The sequence below is a fragment of the Perca fluviatilis genome, chromosome 14, assembly GCF_010015445.1.
Source record: "Perca fluviatilis chromosome 14, GENO_Pfluv_1.0, whole genome shotgun sequence".
NCBI lineage: Eukaryota > Metazoa > Chordata > Actinopteri > Perciformes > Percidae > Perca > Perca fluviatilis.
The window spans coordinates 24,547,044-24,565,342 of record NC_053125.1 but is presented as its reverse complement, the minus strand read 5'-3'; the positions used below and the strand labels follow the sequence as shown (position 1 = coordinate 24,565,342).

The window sequence follows — 18,299 nt, the reverse complement described above, 5'->3', positions numbered from 1 at the left end:
GATTTGTGAAGGCTGGAGATATACTGTATATGATTTGTTTATTTCATGAGTCTGTTTTCAGTGGCTGCATTGTAAAAAAGAAGGAAACAAACACACGGTCTGGGTCAGTTTAGTTCCCGTTTATACAGTTTAAAATATGAAGTGAGAATATGGTTTATTACATATTTTCCAGTCAAACAAGCCAAGAATGTCAACCACTACATGTCCTCAACGTTTCATATCCCTTGTGTTGTCCTCGGGTCAAATTTGACCTGTTTTCAAAGTTTTTAACATCAGAAATATGGGTTTCTTTCCAACAAAATTGCCCAAAAATAACATGGATGTCCGTTGTACGGAACCCATACAACATTTAAAAAAAATAGTAATTATTTCCATTACATTTTGTGTCTTTTATGAAATTTTATAGCATTTCAAAAAAATATTTAAATTGTTTCAAAACCTGACTAAACTTTGACAGTCTGTGATCCACTCAACATCCTCTGATCTTAACTCATAGTACAAATAATTCATAATTTCTGCTTTTTTAACGAAAGAAATTGCTAAAATGTCATATAAATTAGGTTTCTTGACCACGAATTTAAAGAAGCGTTGAGAAAAACGTTTCATAAAGCGTTAAAAGCATCGAAAAAAGGGACAAAAACGTCGAATAAAGCACCAAATCCAACCAAAAAGTTCATTTTCAATTTTCAATTTTGAAACAACAACTTCATGGTCGACGGGAAGACATCACAAGGGTTAACAGTAGAAAAAAAAAACTCCTAAAATCTCACTTGCGACTTGATAAATGGCAACCAAACTGATCCTGGCGAGAATATAAAGAGAAGAAACATTATTGTGTTAGTTAATCAGTAGTCATTCTGTACCTGACCTTTTGACTTTTGCCGGCTGCGTGTAAAGGTGCACCTGGCCCCGAGGGCCCCGGCGGGCCCGCAGGAAGCGGCGGCGTTAAGGGAGAGAAGGGAATCCCCGGCGCTCCCGGCCAGCCTGGCTTCCCCGGACAGAAGGGTGATGGCGGCGTTCCCGGATTCCCGGTAAGATACCTTTTTTGCTGAATTCAGAGGTAGAAAAGTAACGACTTACAATTACTCACGTTACTGTAATTGAGTAGTTTTGGGCTGTACTTTAAAAAAAAAAATCTGTACTTTTACGTTTACGTTGTTTGAAGTGTTGTACTTTGCTACATTTTAAATCACATCCATTACTGAGTAAAAAATATATATATAATAAAGATTGCAAGTAAGAAATTGCGTGCCGTAAACTACCACTGTTAAAAAAGTAACTTTTATTCTGAGTACATTTTAAATGAGCTACTTTTTACTTGAGTAGATTTAATTATTATTCAAATCTTTTTATTGACATTTTCAAAAAAAAGAGAAATACAAACAGGGTGGTGTCTTCCCAAAGAACATGGAATCACAAACATAAACAAATTGAACCTTTAATAACGCGTGTACCGAGTCGACCGTTCTCTTGGATATGTTCATGCTAATCGAATGTGACCAGTTTTAGGTCAAACCGCTAATTAGCTTATAACGCTAGTCGTCGGGGCACGGGTAAATCTGAGAAATCGCTATTTCTATACCACTAACAAGGCTCAAAGTAGCACCACACTTCCACGGTAGCATAATGTTACTGGTTACTGGTTACACCTCATTCGACTGGTCGTGACTGTTTTCCCAAGATGGTGGCCGCATGTATACGTGAACGGTACGGTCTTTATAAACAATGTTTTTATGAACTGTCTGTACACTTCCAAAGTTCTCAATGCTTCGGTGTACATGTAGGGACCCTCATTATGCTACCGTGGAAGTGTGGTGCTATTTTGAGCCTGGTTAGTGGTGTAGAAATAGTGATTTATTTTTACTTTTGCGTGCCCTGACGACTAGCGTTATAAGCTAATTAGCGGTTTCCGCTAAAACTGGTCACATTCGATTAGCCTGAAAACAGATCCCAGAACCCCTAGGTTCATTTTGCGCCGGATTTGTCCTTTAAGTTTCTCCAGCTTTAGATGTGCCATGACACACTCTACCTATTTTGATTGGGTTGGGGGTTTGTTAGATTCCACTGTAACAAGATTAGTTTCCGCGCTAATAACGGAGAAAAGGCAAGTGCATCAGCCTGAGCGCGTGACAGTAAAGCTTCCCTAGGTGCTTCCCCAAATATTGCAGTTGCTGGATTTGTCTTTTTTATATATATATATATATATATATATATACACACACACACACACACACACCAGTACTTGTACTTAAGTACAAGTTCATCAAAATAATAGTACTTTTATTTAAGTAGAATATCTTTGTACTCTTTCCGCCTCTGGACTGAGGTGTAACTGTCTGGTCTTCTTTCTTCCCAGGGTCCCTCTGGTCTTCCCGGTTCTTCTGGTTTGAAGGGAGACATCGGTCTGCCCGGCGTTCCTGGATTCCCTGGTTAGTCCACAGTACTGTAACTGCGTTTTCCCGATTTCTCCGGAAAAAAACCTGCATTTTGATCTTGTCAATTTGTCGAAAGCAAAGTGTGTGTGTGTGCTTCATTTGTGTTTTTTTCTTTCCCAGGGCCAAAGGGAGATCCGGGACTCCCCGGTGGCAGCGGCCTTCCTGGAGATCCTGGCGAAGTCGGAGAGCAAGGTTGGTCGGAACATTCACCTTTTCGCTAACAGTGATTAGTGCAGGGCTTCCGCAGGGTCCTAAAGTGCTCATCTTATGCTCATTTTCAGGTTCATAATTGTATTTAGAGGTTATATCAATAGGTTTGCATAGTTTAATTTTCAAAAAACACCATATTTTTGTTGTACTGCACATTGCTGCAGCTCCTCTTTTCACCCTGTGTGTTGAGCTCTCTGTTTTAGCTACAGAGTGAGGCATCTCACTTCTGTTCCATCTTTGTTGGGAGTCGCACATGCGCAGTACTTAGGATCTTTGGGCCTCCGCTCTAACTAGCTCTGTTTGAGCATTGTATCGAGCATTATAACGTGTGTTACAAAGTGACGCACGTTCGTCACAGAAGTAAAGGCTGGACTACAATAGAGCTGTTTGGAGCAGTTTGTGAACAGTGTTTTCTGTTGGAGATGGTAAGTCCCATTGGGCGGACTTTGGGCTTTTTCACTTTGTAAACCTATAACGTGTACAAAAGATATATAACACAATAAAGGAAAGGGGGGGAAAAGCCAAAAAAGCATAACATGAGCTCTTTAAAGATATAGTACTTAGTTTCTGTCGCTCCCATGAGGGAGAACCTTGGACTAATTATTTTCCTCTGTAAAATTTGACCTCCAGGCCTTCCTGGCGACCCCGCCGTTGCGCCGACACCCATCTTTGTGAAGGGAGAGCGAGGACCCCCTGGTGTTCAGGGCCAGCCTGGTGGTCGGGGACCACCCGGCCCTCCTGGGCGTGAAGGACTTTCGGGTGAGTGAATGCGGACCGATGAAGGTCAGGGGACAGTTGGTGATGAAGAATTACAACAGAATTGAGAAATACATTTACATACATAGTTATGTTTTCATTTAATTGAGTTCTTCCTAGAAAAAGAAGATTCCTAAGGAAATAGGACGGACCTATTTGTTTCAGTGATGTTTTTAAATGTAATTTTTATGATTTTCATTTTGCTGTATACATACGTGCTTCATACAGATACATTTAAGAAGACAAAATAATTAAGTCAGAGAAGAATGAAACAAATGGTGGTTTTAGTGATTACTTTTCATTTTTGTTAAAGGGGAACTATGCAGTTTTTTTTAGCTTAATTTACAGCTTCGGAGTCATTGGAATGCTTATAGGACTTTTTTTCGAGTTGAATGGTGGCCGTCTCGCTTCCCCCTAGTGCCTATGAGCAGAAAAACCACCCTTGCAACTTTGGGCCGGCGAGCCGCCAGCGTCGGGAAGTATCGCGTGATATCAGGTCTCGCGATGTAACGAATTGCTTCACGGCACTGCACACATACAGGAACCGGCTAGCTATAAGAACAAGGTAGCGATGGAGTTTTTCACACTATCGTCATGGCTGAGCCGGCAAAAAAAGAAGCCGAAAGCATTGTCGGAGGAATAGAGAAAGAGGAAACGGCAGACTGACCGAGCAAGTTTTTACACAGCGTTGCCAAATAAAAACCTGCATAGCGCCCCTTTAAATCAAACTCTTGATATCATGTCTAACCTTTGTCTAACAGAAAGTAATCAATCTCTCTCTCTCTCTCTCTCTCTCTCTCTCTCTCTCTCTTTCTCTCTCTCTCTCTCTTTCTTTCTGCTCTCAGGTCAGCCCGGCAACCCCGGTGATCCTGGTCCCGAAGGTCCTCCTGGCTTCAGTGGCCCACCCGGCAGGAAGGGAGACAACGGCCCGGCCGGTCAGCCTGGTGAGTAAAACAGGAAGCAGACATCACCATTCACTAAGCTGTTGCACAATGCCCAAATGCACAATTGCACAATACCATCACAAAGTTTGCAAAAAGTAAACACTCTCTGTTAACTGAGCGCCTACTGCAGCTTCCTATTTGTAATATATGCCTTTCTAGGGATGTAACGATACACTCAACTCATGATTCAATTAACCATTTTAAGTTTACTCGATTATTCTCAGGATTTATTGTTAAGACCACATGTTAAATAAAATAATTGTAAAAAAAATTATATAAATAAAAAAATGTAATTACAATAACTTGTAAGAACAACTTTTATTACCAGTCATTTGCTGTTAAACAACAAAAAGAAGAAACACTAGATGGCAGAAGGCTATTTTACAACAACATTGAACACAACACAAGCTTACGGAGGCGTACAAAAACGCAACATTAAAGTCTCGTCACTGTTGCTTCTCCGGCAGTGTCCACGCTGTCTCAGAGTGCAGCTCTTTTGTCTTAAACAACAAAAATGAAATAAAAATAATAATTTGATTTCTAAAACAAATCCCACATCGAAATAACTGAATAAATAGAAATAAATCTCTTCAAATAAGTAAACTAAGAAGGCGTAGTGACGTCTGAGTCAAAGTGAAATCAAAAGTTGATTACGCCCTAGGATGTTTAAAAATTACATCGTATTTTTTATTTTTTTTATCTTAACAGGTTGTAATCTTTACACATTTTAATTGATTTAATAATAATAATAATAATTTATTAATCCCGCAAGGGAAATTACAATGTTTTCACTCTGTTGTTGTTGTTGTTATTATTATTATTATACACATTACACACAGGCCTGAAATGCACACACATGCTCAGTACCTATACATGCACTGATGGAGAGATGTCAGAGTGAGGGGGCTGCCCATGGACAGGCGCCCCGAGCATTTGGCCCAGAAGGTGAACTGGCACCTCTCCAGCTACCAGTCCACCACCATACTTTGGTCCGTATGGGGACTTGGACCAGCAACCCCTCGGGTTCCCAACCAAGCTCCCTAGTGACTGAGCTACTGCCACCCCCGAATTTCTAACCCATTCGTCGTTCCCTCCCTATGCCTTTCTCTTGATTTTAGGTCAGCGTGGCTACCCTGGTCCGCCTGGTTCCGACGGTCCACAGGGTCAACCCGGTCTTCCAGGATCCGTCTCCGCTGCCCACGGCTTCCTCATCACCCGCCACAGCCAGGCTCAGGATGTGCCCTTCTGCCCCGACGGAACCAGCCTCATCTACGACGGCTACTCCCTGCTGTACGTGCAGGGCAACGAGAGGGCCCACGGACAGGACCTCGGTACGGAGGGTCTTTGTTTTACTGAGGCAGTGTTCACACTTGCCGTCTGTTCTACATTATAATCCTATGGAGTAAACCGTGTTTTAAAAAAAAAAGTCCTGACCCTTTTTATTTTTCTGCAGCTCAGGGCATCTTTTTGAAGTTGAAAAAAGTTTAACTTTTCTGGAAAAAAGACGCCCTATGTCAAAGCGCTTTTTTGACAAGCGGAGTAAGGAGACCAGTTGTTTCCATGCCTATGTTCCCACATTTCTAAGATATTTTTTTTTTTCACAGAAAATTAGGCCCCATGTTACCACAGCCCTATGTTCCCACATTTCTATGATTTTTTTTCTTCTCAAAATTAAGCCCTATGTTCCCACATTTACTTTTTCATGAATTTGTATCAGATTTTAGCCCCCTAACCTCTAACCCTAACCCTAACCCTAAAAAATCTTGTGGGAGGATAGGGCTTAAATTGAAGGGAAATGTAGAAACACAAGACCTAATTTTGAAAATGTCCTAGAAATGTGGGAACATAGGGCCTAATTTTAAGAAAAATCTTAGAAATGTGGGAACATAGGGCTGTGGGAATATAGGGCTGACCCTATGAAAAGGTGCAGATATATATATTCTATATCTCTAACGTTAGCAGTAGCATCGCTCCCTCCCACCGCTTTTGTTTTATCTAACGTTAGCACCGCTCCACATAGCGCTCTTGAATACTGTAGCGGTTAACTGTTGTTATAGCAACTTAAGATGCCCTCTGCTGCTTTTTGGAACCAACACGCCAGTTGTTTTTTTTACTACAAAACCGCCCCAGTCAACTTTTTCTTACAAAAAAAAGACGGCAACTGCGATCGTGGCATAAGCCGTCCCAATTTATATTGATTTCATCGAAAGCACATCGTCTATTTGACCTCTTCGTCGCTCTGTTCCAGGCTCGGCCGGCAGCTGTCTGCGCAGGTTCAGCACCATGCCCTTCATGTTCTGCAACATCAACAACGTCTGCAACTTCGCCTCCCGCAACGACTACTCCTACTGGCTGTCCACGCCCGAGCCCATGCCCATGTCCATGGCCCCCATCACTGGAGAGGGCATCAAGCCCTTCATCAGCAGGTAGGGCCGAGACGGAGACAGAGACGCTGGATGGTGCGCTCCATTTGTACTCGGAAGTCAGCCCCTGAAGTCGGACAACCTCACAGTAGCTGTAGTAACACACAGTTTACTAGCACTTCTGTCTTATTTTTGTGTCTCACTAAATCAGTCGTACACACAGTCCTGTCAAACTTCTACGCTGTTTGTAGGCCCAAAAACAGCGTAATGCGTTGTTATCGACTGGCATTGCTAACAATGGCTAACCTGGCTAGAGCTAACCCCACCGTGAATTCCGACTTGTTTTAATGCAAGGGTTCTTAAACACATCACAAAGGTCCGCATCTGATTCTTATTCCAGGTCAAAGGTCCGGAAAAATTGGCAATAACAAAAAGAAGCATTCGGTCCATTTTTTTAAGCTTATGCAGTAAAATTACAGCAGTTTCGGGTTTTTTTCCGCCTTTTTTCAACGTTTTTTCCACCGTTGCAGCGCTTTCTGCCACGTTTTTGTCGTCTTTTGACATTTTTGTCCCCTTTTTGCAACGTTTTTGACGATTTGTTTCTTATACAGTCAACATGACAATGATACAATAATATAACAATGTATTGATCAATAGAAAATGTATTTCAAAACCGAAAATGTTTTAATATAAACATAAATTATTGTATTCACAGTTATAGGAAGGCACTACGAATGCAAGCATGCGAGGTGTTTGATTTGAGATTTTTGTGTCCAGGTGTGCAGTGTGCGAAGCCCCAGCCATGGTGATCGCGGTCCACAGTCAGACCATCCAGATCCCCACTTGCCCTTCAAATTGGGAAGCTCTGTGGATAGGGTACTCCTTCATGATGGTAGGACGGTCGATTCATCGGCCCATTCTTTTCTGGATGAATGGCTTAGTCGTTTGGTCTATAAAATGTCAGAAAAGGGTGGAAAATGTGTTTTCAGTGTTTCCCAAAAAGACCACGATGACGCCCTCAAATGTCATGCTTTGTCCACAACTCCAAGATATTCCGTTTACTGTCACAGAGGCGAGAAGAAACTAGAAAACATTCACAATTGAACAAGCTGGAACCAGAGAAGTTTCCCATTTTTTAAAATTACTCAAACCGAATAATCGATGATCAAAATAGTTGGCAAAAATAACTTTGTTTTTTCACTCACTAATTTGATAGTTGACAACTAATTGAATAATCGATCAATCTTTGCAGCTCTACACATTACACATACACTCACCTAAAGGATTATTAGGAACACCCTACTAATACCGTGTTTGACCCCCGTTCGACCTTCAGAACTGCCTTAATTCTTTGTGTCATTGATTCAACAAGGTGCTGGAAGCATTCTTTAGAAATGTTGGCCCATATTGATAGGATAGCATCTTGCAGTTGATGGAGATTTGTGGGATGCACATCCAGGGCACCAAGCTCCCGTTCCACCACATCCCAAACATGTTCTATTGGGTTGAAATCTGGTGACTGTGGGGGCCATTTTAGTACAGTAAACTCATTGTCATGTTCAAGAAACCAATTTGAAATTATTCGAGCATTGTGACATGGTGCATTATCCTGCTGGAAGTAGCCATCAGAGGATGGGTACATGGTGGTCATAAAAGGATGGACATGGTCAGAAACAACGCTCAGGTAGGCTGTGGCATTTAAATGATGCCCAATTAGGGCTGCTCGATTATGGAAAAAATAATAATCACGATTATTTTGGTCAATATTGAAATCACGATTATTTGACACGATTACTCATTAACATTTGGATATAATGGATAGTGTCCAGGGTATAATCTGTTAGTGTCCTTTTATCTCACAGAAAGAGTCTTTGGATCAGAATAAAATCTGTTTTACTACTGTGAGTCGGTTCAGCTTTACAGATATCACACACAACGTTACACAGCTAATGAACAGTTCCACAGACCTAACACAATGTGCATCTCACATCACATGTTCACTCACTATGACCACTACTCCTGTCACTCCGAAACATTAAAATATCAACAATGTCGCTGTCAGTGGGCTTATTTGCTAGCTAACCTTAGGAAAAATCCAGCACATAGACGGTACCTTAGAGTAACGTTACGTGATTTAACGTCCCTGCTCATTTACATACAGTTTAACAACAAAACTAAATGCTGAGGGAACATTACTATGTTTTTTCATGTTGTTTTTCAGCAGTATGCCTATGCACCCCCACTAAGCTGGAAAAAGTTTTAAACAGTAAGTGAATACAGCGTGTCAGGGGAATACAACGTAGACTACAGCAGAGGGACCGCAGGGTTAGCTAACGTTAGCCTTTCCCAGACAACTGAGTTGGTTTTGCCTTTTTTTGCTCACCAAACGCTGCTGCCATCTTTACTCGCGCTGAGTTTTTAAATTCCAGCGGAGGATATGCACAGCCCCTAGTTGACTATTGGTGCTTTCACAAAATATTTGCACAATGAGAGAGAAATAATCACCAATAATGTGGATACAATGACTAAGTTGGTAAAGGCAAATAATAAAACCGCTACAGTCTAAGTTCAGAACATGACATCACTTTACTGTAATGCAGCCTTTAAAACCAGAAACGGACAACTCTTGTGTCATATCGCGATATTACGATATCCAAAATCTAAGAGGGCATGTAGCCTAATATCGATACATTGCCCAGCGCTACGGGCGCTAAATATCACAACGTCACATGCTTAACCCAGCTTTTACCCTCGTCTATGCAGCGCAGTGTGTAACCAGTCTTTCCTCTCCTCCGCAGCACACCAGTGCGGGCGCAGAGGGCTCCGGTCAGGCCCTGGCCTCCCCCGGCTCCTGCCTGGAGGAGTTCCGCAGCGCCCCCTTCATAGAGTGCCACGGCCGAGGGACGTGCAACTACTACGGGAACTCCTACAGCTTCTGGCTGGCCACCGTCGAACAGTCGGAGATGTTCAGGTACGGACACAAGGGGGGGGGGCAGGCAGCAGGGGGCAGCAGGACGGCTCCGTGATAAGAGCTGTGGTCGTTGTTTCAGTACAAGTTCGCGGCAAGGTGCTCTTTGGCAAGAAGCCCAAAACTGATTACTCATGATCATGTGGGGTTAGTCAGGAGGTAGGCTCCCATTGGCAGACCTTCCTCCACAGCGCCGCGGAGGAGGGTCTGGCTAGTCCGCATTTATTGGCACTCTTTAAAGGGATACGCCACCGTTGGTTGAAATAGGGCTTATCACGGTCTCCTCTAGCTGTAGATAGGTGGGCCAACGCATTTTTTGTGCATGCATCGTTTTAGTCCGTTGCAACACCGGCGGCGCCGGCGCTAGTTAGCTTAGCGTAGTGAATGGAATCCTATGTTGCCGGTTAGCATGCTGTGAGTAAAAGTGAGCCAACAAAAGCAAAAGACAACCTAATTACTTGCGCTGAGACAAAATAAATGCTTTGGCCCACCTATCTACAGCCAGGGGAGACCGTGATAAGCCCTATTTCAACAAACGGTGGCGTATTCCTTTAAAGGAGAATTCTGGTTTCAACGCGTAGCTCTGTTGTTTTTGGTCACATAGTGCCGTCAGTAGCGAGAAAAGCGTAAAAAATCGGTGTTGCCTACACCGAGTAACGCTCCTGCTACAGTTCGCAGCCAGGCGGCTGAAACGTGGGAAGGTTTTAAACGGGCTTTTAGCCCCTTAACATGTTCGAGATGTCGTTACAAGTGCCTAGCCATATGAACGCATTCCTTCCGAGTGGACACAGTCAATATGACTGCAGTAGATGTGAAAGAAATGCATCCAAATGCGTTGTGCTAATTGTCGGGAAGGAACTTGTCTTGGAGGAAAATGTGTACATTCAAAGTTGTTTTAGTCGTGCAACAGAAAACTCAGATTGGACAGATAGTATTTTCTTTTTTTTTAAAGATTATTATTTGGGCATTTTTAGGCCTTTATTCGAGAGGACAGCTGAAAAGGGGGCGGGGTGACATGCAGCAAAGGGCCGCTGGTCGGAGTCAAACCCGGGCCCACTGCGTCGAGGAGCAAACCTCTATATATGGGGCGCCCGCTCTACCAACTGAGCTTCCGGGTGCCCGGATTGGACGGATAGTCTAGCTAGCTGTCTGGATTTACCCTGCAGAGATCTGAGGAGCAGTTAACCATAGTCCTCACAAATCCACCGGAGGTTAGAACGCCAACACAAAGAAAGAGGAATGGGACGGACAACCGGCCAAAAAGAAGGATATCCGGCAGAATTACCGGCGGCGCCAGAGCAATCCCGGAAGTGGAAGGTCGTGGATATAGACTAGTCAGGAGAACAACAGAAGAGATGCATTTAAAAAAAGATGTGACATTAAGACAAGAGAAAATAACGAGAGATTTAGGTTGAACTCTGGTTTTGAAACCAAACTATTTGTAATTTGACAGGGGCCTGATGGTTTCTCATGATTCGATAGATCTCAAAATAAGACTGAAAGAATTTAAAGCGCTGTTTTGCACAAACAAATCTGTTCTTATGCTGCTCACTGACATTACCACTGTTTCTAAGGTCACTTTTTAAACACTTTAACTATTTAAGATAACTTGTATATATTTTGCTTGAGTTCATATTGGTTCTAGTTGCCTTTTTTGTCTTTGTTCTGTTTATCCATTTGTTTATGCCCACTGCTGAAAAGCTGCTTAACAGATTGTCATTGTACACTGAGCACTAATGGACCTTGTTAACCGCAGACATTTTGTCTTGTCATGGTAGGAAAAGCACAGCTGGAATTGATAACCTTAACGATGGCTCAATTCCATCAAGTGTCCCAGTAAGCAGTGAGTCAGCATGAACAGTACCAGGGCCTCTCCTAAGTGGAATGCAGCCATCAGTAATGGTTTTGAATACACCTGTGTGCTTTTCCTACTATGACATGTCAACATGTATGTAATAAATATCTATCTATTCTTTATTATATCTATCTATCTATCTATCTATCTATCTATCTATCTATAATAAACCCATATATCCATCTCCCTGTCTTGGTCCTTACAGGAAGCCCCAGTCGGAGACTCTCAAGGCGGGTAACCTGCGAACGCGCGTCAGCCGTTGCGTGGTCTGCATGAAGAGGACGTAACACGGCACACGGCAACGAGAGCTACGTCACCATTTCAGGGGACGCACGATCAATATCAAGAGATGATTGGATGACGAGGAACAAGTAGGGGGACGGGGGATGGGGGGGGGGGCGGATAGGCCGTCAAAGTGACAACAAGGTGGAATTCCAATTGTGCATTGTCTTCGGGGGGAAAAAAACAAAAAGAACCTTACGACTTAAACAATGGTGCTACTGTATGACACAGCGTAAACACATTTTACATTTATTCTTTGTTTCTCTTAAGAAGTACCTCAAAACGAAAGCAGAAAAATATCCACTAAATGGTGCCATGATGGATGTGTGAAAAAAGCAAAAGTGCATTTTTTCCCCTTCTTTCCCAAAATGATCAGTTTCTTTTTTTTCCTTTTTTTTTTTTTTTTTTAAATCACATTTTGACGTTGGTGCAAGAAAAAATGTCATATTTTACCATTTCTTTTTTTTTTTTTTTTATGGCCTTTTATGATGAGTGGATACCAAATCGGCACTTTGACTTCGGAACATCCAAGACGAGAGATGCACTGACGATGAGCTTTCCTTAGTGAGACTGCCTTTTGTATTACTAGCTCTTCATTCACACGCTCTTTCTCTCTGTCTGTCGTTTAACGTTACATTTGGTGGTACTAACGCTGCTGTAGCCCGCCTTCTAACCCTCAGCCTACACCTTCTTTCTCTTCACTTTTTTTTTTGTAAGTAATAAAATGTGTATATTGTGTAAAACACCTTTTATTTTTTTGTTTTTAGTGTATTAGGTCATGAATCGGTACCAGCTATTTGTTATAAGACAATTTTCCAGATTCTTTTTAGCTCACGCGTTCACACACAAATATACACACATACACACACACACACTCATTATTCACTTCATTGCTCACTTACACACATCAACTCAGATATTGTACAAAGTAAGGCTTTTATGAATGAAACAGTATTTTATATATAAAAAATATATATTTGAAAAAAGAGGTTAAAAAGGTATATAAACTTTATTCGGCTGTGTGTGGGGGGGGGGGGAATTGTTCACTGTTTTCAAACACAAACAAAGGTCAGGCATTTCACCGAAACGTAAAGCTAAGTACCGAGCACAGACAGAGCCATTTTCCCTAAAACATGACAGTCTTGTATAATATTAACGAAGCCAGTCGCTTAAACCTTTTCGTATTCAATTTGTAGGATTAATAAACGTTGAACTGAAATAAAGGGGATGTGCTTTTTAGGTAGTCTAATGATTGGGGGAATGTTGCAGATATTTGTGCAAAAAGGATTTAAATTAAATATTGGCTCCTTGATTAGAAGATCTTGATATTGTTTTTTTTTTTTTTTAAACATTTCCAGGTGCTGGGCTTTGCTTGTAAAAAAAAAAAAAAAAAAAAAAAAAAAAAAAGGGCCTGAGGTTTTGGGGCCTGTTTTTTTTTTTTACCAAAAACCTTCAAATCCACTTTTGCTGACTTGAATTTACATCTAAACCCAGTTCAGATGTTCACACTTGACACTGCTGAAACGCAGGTTTAAGTGTCCGTACATTTTAATTCTCTCCCATCAGGGGTCCAGACTCCTGATGTACTGAATGGTACTGAACATCTACAAGAGCTGTTTTTAGGGGGGCGGGGGGAGAAAATTTTTTTCCTGTGATTTTAATGTTATTTTTTATTTTTTCAAAACAGCTTTTATGAATTCTAATGATGTCAACCTGGGGTGCGATTAAAAATGTGTATTTGTGTTTTATTTCTTTTTTTTTTGTTTTTTTTGTTTTTCATGTTATGTTATCCAGAAGTTGTTATAAACTTTTAAGACTGAAATAAATACTATGTCCAAAGTGCTGTCTTCTAAAAAAAAAAAAAAAAATGTCCTATCTGGTGAACATGTTGAGGATTTTATTCCAAAGTTATTTTGAGTATAGATATTGTGTAGAAGTGCTGCAGCCTAACCTTGGGTTCAGGCCCCTCCCGAGAGTCACGAGATACAGCTGAGGGGTCATGAGATGATTAACGGGAGAGGAAAGAAGGAAAACCCAACGTTATTGGATTATAGGACCTCTTTTGGTCTAAAACAATTATTTAAAATGACACCATGTGAGAAGGATCTTTGGTGGAACATAAAATAGTTTTGTGTTTGTGTATTGTTTATTGTCTCCGTGGAGGAAATTAGGTTGCGGCAGAAATCCCAAGACATTTTTGACAACAAAAGACAAGAAAAACAACAAGACATCGCTACACGCCGTCTCGTATAAAGTACTTGAAAGCAATATTTGAGTAAAAGTACAAGTATCTTACCAGAAGAAGACTTTGGTAGAAGTTAAAGTCTCCTTTAACACTATTACTTGAGTAAAAGTCTTAAAGTATCCGACATTTACTGTACTCAAGTATCAAAAGTAATTTTCTGATATTAAATGTACTTAAGTATTAGAAGTGAAGGTAAAAAATAAAAACTTTATGGCCAAAGGTGTGTAACGTTATCTTCATCACCACTGTCGTCGGAGTGGTCATCGTCTGTTACCATGGTGGCAGAGCCTGCACCAGGTGCTCCCATGACGCTATCGGTCATTATGCTTCCTCCTCCTCTTCTTCTTCTTTAGTTTTGGCCTATGGTTATTTTCTTGCCGCTTGGCAACCAACAGGCATTAGGTCCAAGAACTCGACCCTCCTATGGCGCCATTTTGATGCTACCAAACGCTCACCCGCTGTTAGCATTCCATTGACTCCCATTCATTTTGGCGTCACTTTGACAGCAAATAACTTTACATCTGAAGCGTTTAAAGACTTTATTTGTCCGTTGTTTATTTCTCAAGAAACACGACAATGTATAAAAGGCTCCATTACCTTGTACCTCACGTTATGGCTCCGTAGCAGACGCTTTTATAAAAATAGGCTAACGATTGTGTCATAACCACGCGACTTACTGTCGCACAGTAGAGGAATTACTGTACAGTACAGGAGAAGCTTGCAGGCAGTTTCAACTCACATGAGCTGTTTAAGTTTAATAACTAATGTTAACTAGCATTTTAGTTAGCAATAATTAGCCTGTGCCTATGTTATCTCCTTATATATACCTACACTCTCTGTCTCTGTAAGATTGGGAATGATTGAGATTTCTCTTGGCACAGCTACAAGAAGACTTACAACTTTCAGACAGGTTGCTCACATCACATTTACATCTTCTCTCTCAGTTGGAGGCTGCGCAGTAATGCTAAGCCATCACCGGAAAAGTGCTTCTAATATCCTTCACTGGTCTCCGTCCAGAGACACAGGATCTGTTGGTCCAGTTTATATACTGTCTATGATTAGGTCACCAACTGGAATGGAGGGTGCAGTATCTTGGCAATTTAGGAGCAATGTTTCACCAAACCTGCTTTTTTCCAGTGTTACAAATTTCTTCTGATTTTATTTTGTAGTAACGAGTAACTAAGATGCTTAGGGGAAATGTAGTGGAGTAAAAGTAAAAGTTTATGGACACATAAATACCGAAGTAAAGTACAGATACGTGACAATTCTACTTAAGTACAGTAGCGAAGTATTTGTACTTCGCTACTTCTGCTGTATTTCTCCTGGAAAGCCAATGTACTGTAGCATACAGCTATTGCCAAATATAGCAACAACAATGGTGGAGTAAATTTGTAAATGTGCTGTTTATAAACACATACTAAACGATAAACATGAATGCATCAATAATTATAATCCAGTTATTTAATATATATGATCTGAAATGGGCCATTTTGCGTGAGTACTTGTACTTTTAGTACTTTAGGAAATGTTTTGATGACTAATACTTTTCTACTTGAGCAAGATTTTAAATGCTGGACTTTTACTTGAAACAGATTATTTTTAAACTGTGCGATGTTATTTTTACCTAAGTAAAATATCTGAGTACTTCTTCCACCTGCTACCTTTCAATTTATTTAGCTGAACAAGCCTACACATACCTAGCTGGCTAACTAGCTAGGTTAGCTTGCATTAGAGCCATGTTAGCAGTATTCCCTGGCATCTGTTGGCTAGATAGAGAAGTCTTTTTTTTGTTTGTTTATCTTCGCAGAGTTGTGTGACTTTCTCTGGTGCCACAGTGCTGTGGAAAATAGGTCTGACAATGCGAGACTACGGTAACTCTGAATTAACCAGCAAGCACACTAGCTATCTGCTGCAAACATTGCTCTTAACTGTGACGCTAAGTAATCTGCTCACAGCCCAGCCTAGCTACAGTAGTTAGCCGGGTATTCAGGTAGCACGTGTAGGTTAAGCCAAAGAAATTGAGAGTTAGTCCTAATAAATGTGGATATTTTCAGTAACGTTACACAAGTTACACCATTTTTAGTATTGTATGGTATTCTTGGTTATGGTAATGATACTAGCTTGTAATTTTCACTTGGCAGTTAACATTCAAACTAATTTGCTAACGGTTTGCCTTAACTGACATCCGTCATTTCTTTTAGCATCAATTTATTTTGTGTATTTTATATTTAAATGCTCATGCTAAAATAACAGAGACAGTTTTGAGAAATATACTTATTCACTGCGTGGTTTAAGGATTGATGAGAAGATCAATAGCAATCTCATATAAATACGTATATTGCTACAGCCAGCAGCTGGAAAGCATATAAAGTTGTATTGCTGTGTAACTAATGGTTATTTTCATTATTGATGCATTTGACATTTTATTTCAATTAATTGTTTTCTCCATAAAATAGTGAAAAACGCCCCATTTAATTTGCCATTTATCTACAATATTTAGAAAAAACAGTTACATATAAGCTATACATCAATCCCAACAATATAATGTATCTCAATCAATGAATTTTATTTCTAACGTGAAAAATCGTACAAGGTAACGTCAATAATATCTATGATAAATATAGTAAATAATCAGTAAAGTAGTGGGAAACTTTCGCCAGGGCCCTAGACCTCGATAGGGGCCTTAAAGTCCAAGGTATAATTTATGTCAATTAATTGCAAACTTGTCAGGGAAATAGGTGGCGTTATGGGTAGAAATTTGATATTCACTTCAAGTGTTAAGGATTGATCTGCCAACTCCCATATTATTTGAAAAAAAGCATCTTCTAATACAGCCAATAACCAGCAGATGGAAGTATTACAGCACAGAGTCCGAGGCTACACACTTAACCAGCAGAGAAAACTGGTCTGACCCCATACCCAGGTTACCCACACAACACGAAAAAGTTGAAATTATCCAATACATAATATGATGGATTCAGCATGAATAGAACAAAATGCTCACATATGTCATTTTTCATTCTTCTTCTGCACATAACTTGATATTCATGTCTTATTTTGGGTAAAATGACAATTTGTCCTAATTTGACTGTCCAATACAGTAGATGCTGACCGTTACGGCTGTAAGCAGTCCAACAAAGTGCTGCCGCGAGGGACTGTAAACACTTAAGAGATGCATAAACACACTTTGACGCGCTCTGGATTTTATTGCAGTGATTTATTCCTCCACACGTAAAATACAACTAGCTCTGGAGTTACCAAATGTAAAGTTACTTTGTGAGTCGAAAGAAGTGCGTTAGTGCGGTGGTCAACAGAAAGTGTTCGCTCCCAGGCTCACCCCCTCTCTGTCAAAGCCCAAAAAAAACCAATATGTTATCACTTCTGCTCAAACCGCGAAGAAAACGCCCACCACCTACAAAATAATAGTATAAATCAGTAAATAATATAAATGAGACCATAAACAACATACAATATGTGGCTCCTACACTGACAACTGAATGTGAGTTGATTAGAATCCGACCTAAAAGTGGGACCGGACTTCACCTCTCTACACGGTAAGTGTTAGTTTAATGTCATCATTTTGTAGTGGAAGGCAATTTCGCTTCCAGTACATATCCAATTATAAGACATAGCATCTGCTCTGGCAGATACCTCGAAAGCCCTCTCACTTGCTACCTAAATAGGAAACTTTCTAGGATGTGAGAAGGAGGTGCTACCCCTCTCGATGGATTCTTTCTTCTGTTGCTGAGCGTCAACGAGGTCAGGCCTCCCGCTCGGCGAAATGGAAACGAGGGCTCATGTGAAACTGACGCATTCTCGCTCATTAGGAAAACCATCTGCGAGTGTGTTTGTGTGCGTATGCGGAAGGATTCACTCACTGATGAAGACGCTAATGGCACACACTCTGTGTTGTTTTGAAACTCTAGCATCCCAATTGGGCCCACTGGTTCATCCATCAGTAATAAAACCCTAGCGGATCACATGGTGGTATTGAAATGCCCCCTGCTTGGTCCACTGACCTGGCCCTCATCTTCCAAACTCTGACGCATCCTTGCTCATTAGGGGAAACCACCTGTGAGTGTGTTTGTGTGTGTGTTTACGGGAAGGATTCACTTACTGACGAAGATGGTCACAGCCGCGCTAATAGTCGAAAAGCCGAGAACAGCAGATCCGCACATTGGACACCAAGCCTTGGCATCATGCACATCATGCACATAAACACATATGCACTCACACACGCA

General features: G+C 41.0%; 2 protein-coding genes and 1 long non-coding RNA gene across 6 annotated transcripts in view; 2 read left to right on the top strand and 1 right to left on the bottom strand.

Annotated features, from left to right (window-relative positions):
- col4a5 (collagen, type IV, alpha 5 (Alport syndrome)) overlaps nt 1–13,131 on the top strand; it is an 89,873-nt gene extending 76,742 nt beyond the window's left edge. For all 4 annotated transcript variants that reach the window (XM_039822544.1, XM_039822542.1, XM_039822543.1 and 1 more), the window contains 10 exons: nt 898–1,031; nt 2,357–2,429; nt 2,556–2,627; nt 3,276–3,404; nt 4,247–4,345; nt 5,464–5,676; nt 6,594–6,771; nt 7,486–7,600; nt 9,507–9,679; nt 11,737–13,131. In XM_039822544.1, coding sequence (XP_039678478.1) covers nt 898–1,031; nt 2,357–2,429; nt 2,556–2,627; nt 3,276–3,404; nt 4,247–4,345; nt 5,464–5,676; nt 6,594–6,771; nt 7,486–7,600; nt 9,507–9,679; nt 11,737–11,818 — 1,268 coding nt within the window. In that variant the 3' untranslated portion in view covers nt 11,819–13,131. The remainder of the gene's footprint in view (nt 1–897; nt 1,032–2,356; nt 2,430–2,555; nt 2,628–3,275; nt 3,405–4,246; nt 4,346–5,463; nt 5,677–6,593; nt 6,772–7,485; nt 7,601–9,506; nt 9,680–11,736) is intronic.
- The window catches only part of LOC120573135, a 563,511-nt gene that overhangs the window by 366,846 nt on the left and 178,366 nt on the right, over nt 1–18,299 (top strand). The window lies entirely within an intron of this gene.
- LOC120573092 (myosin heavy chain, fast skeletal muscle-like) overlaps nt 1–18,299 on the bottom strand; it is a 697,218-nt gene that overhangs the window by 534,292 nt on the left and 144,627 nt on the right. The gene's annotated exons all lie outside the window — the stretch shown is intronic.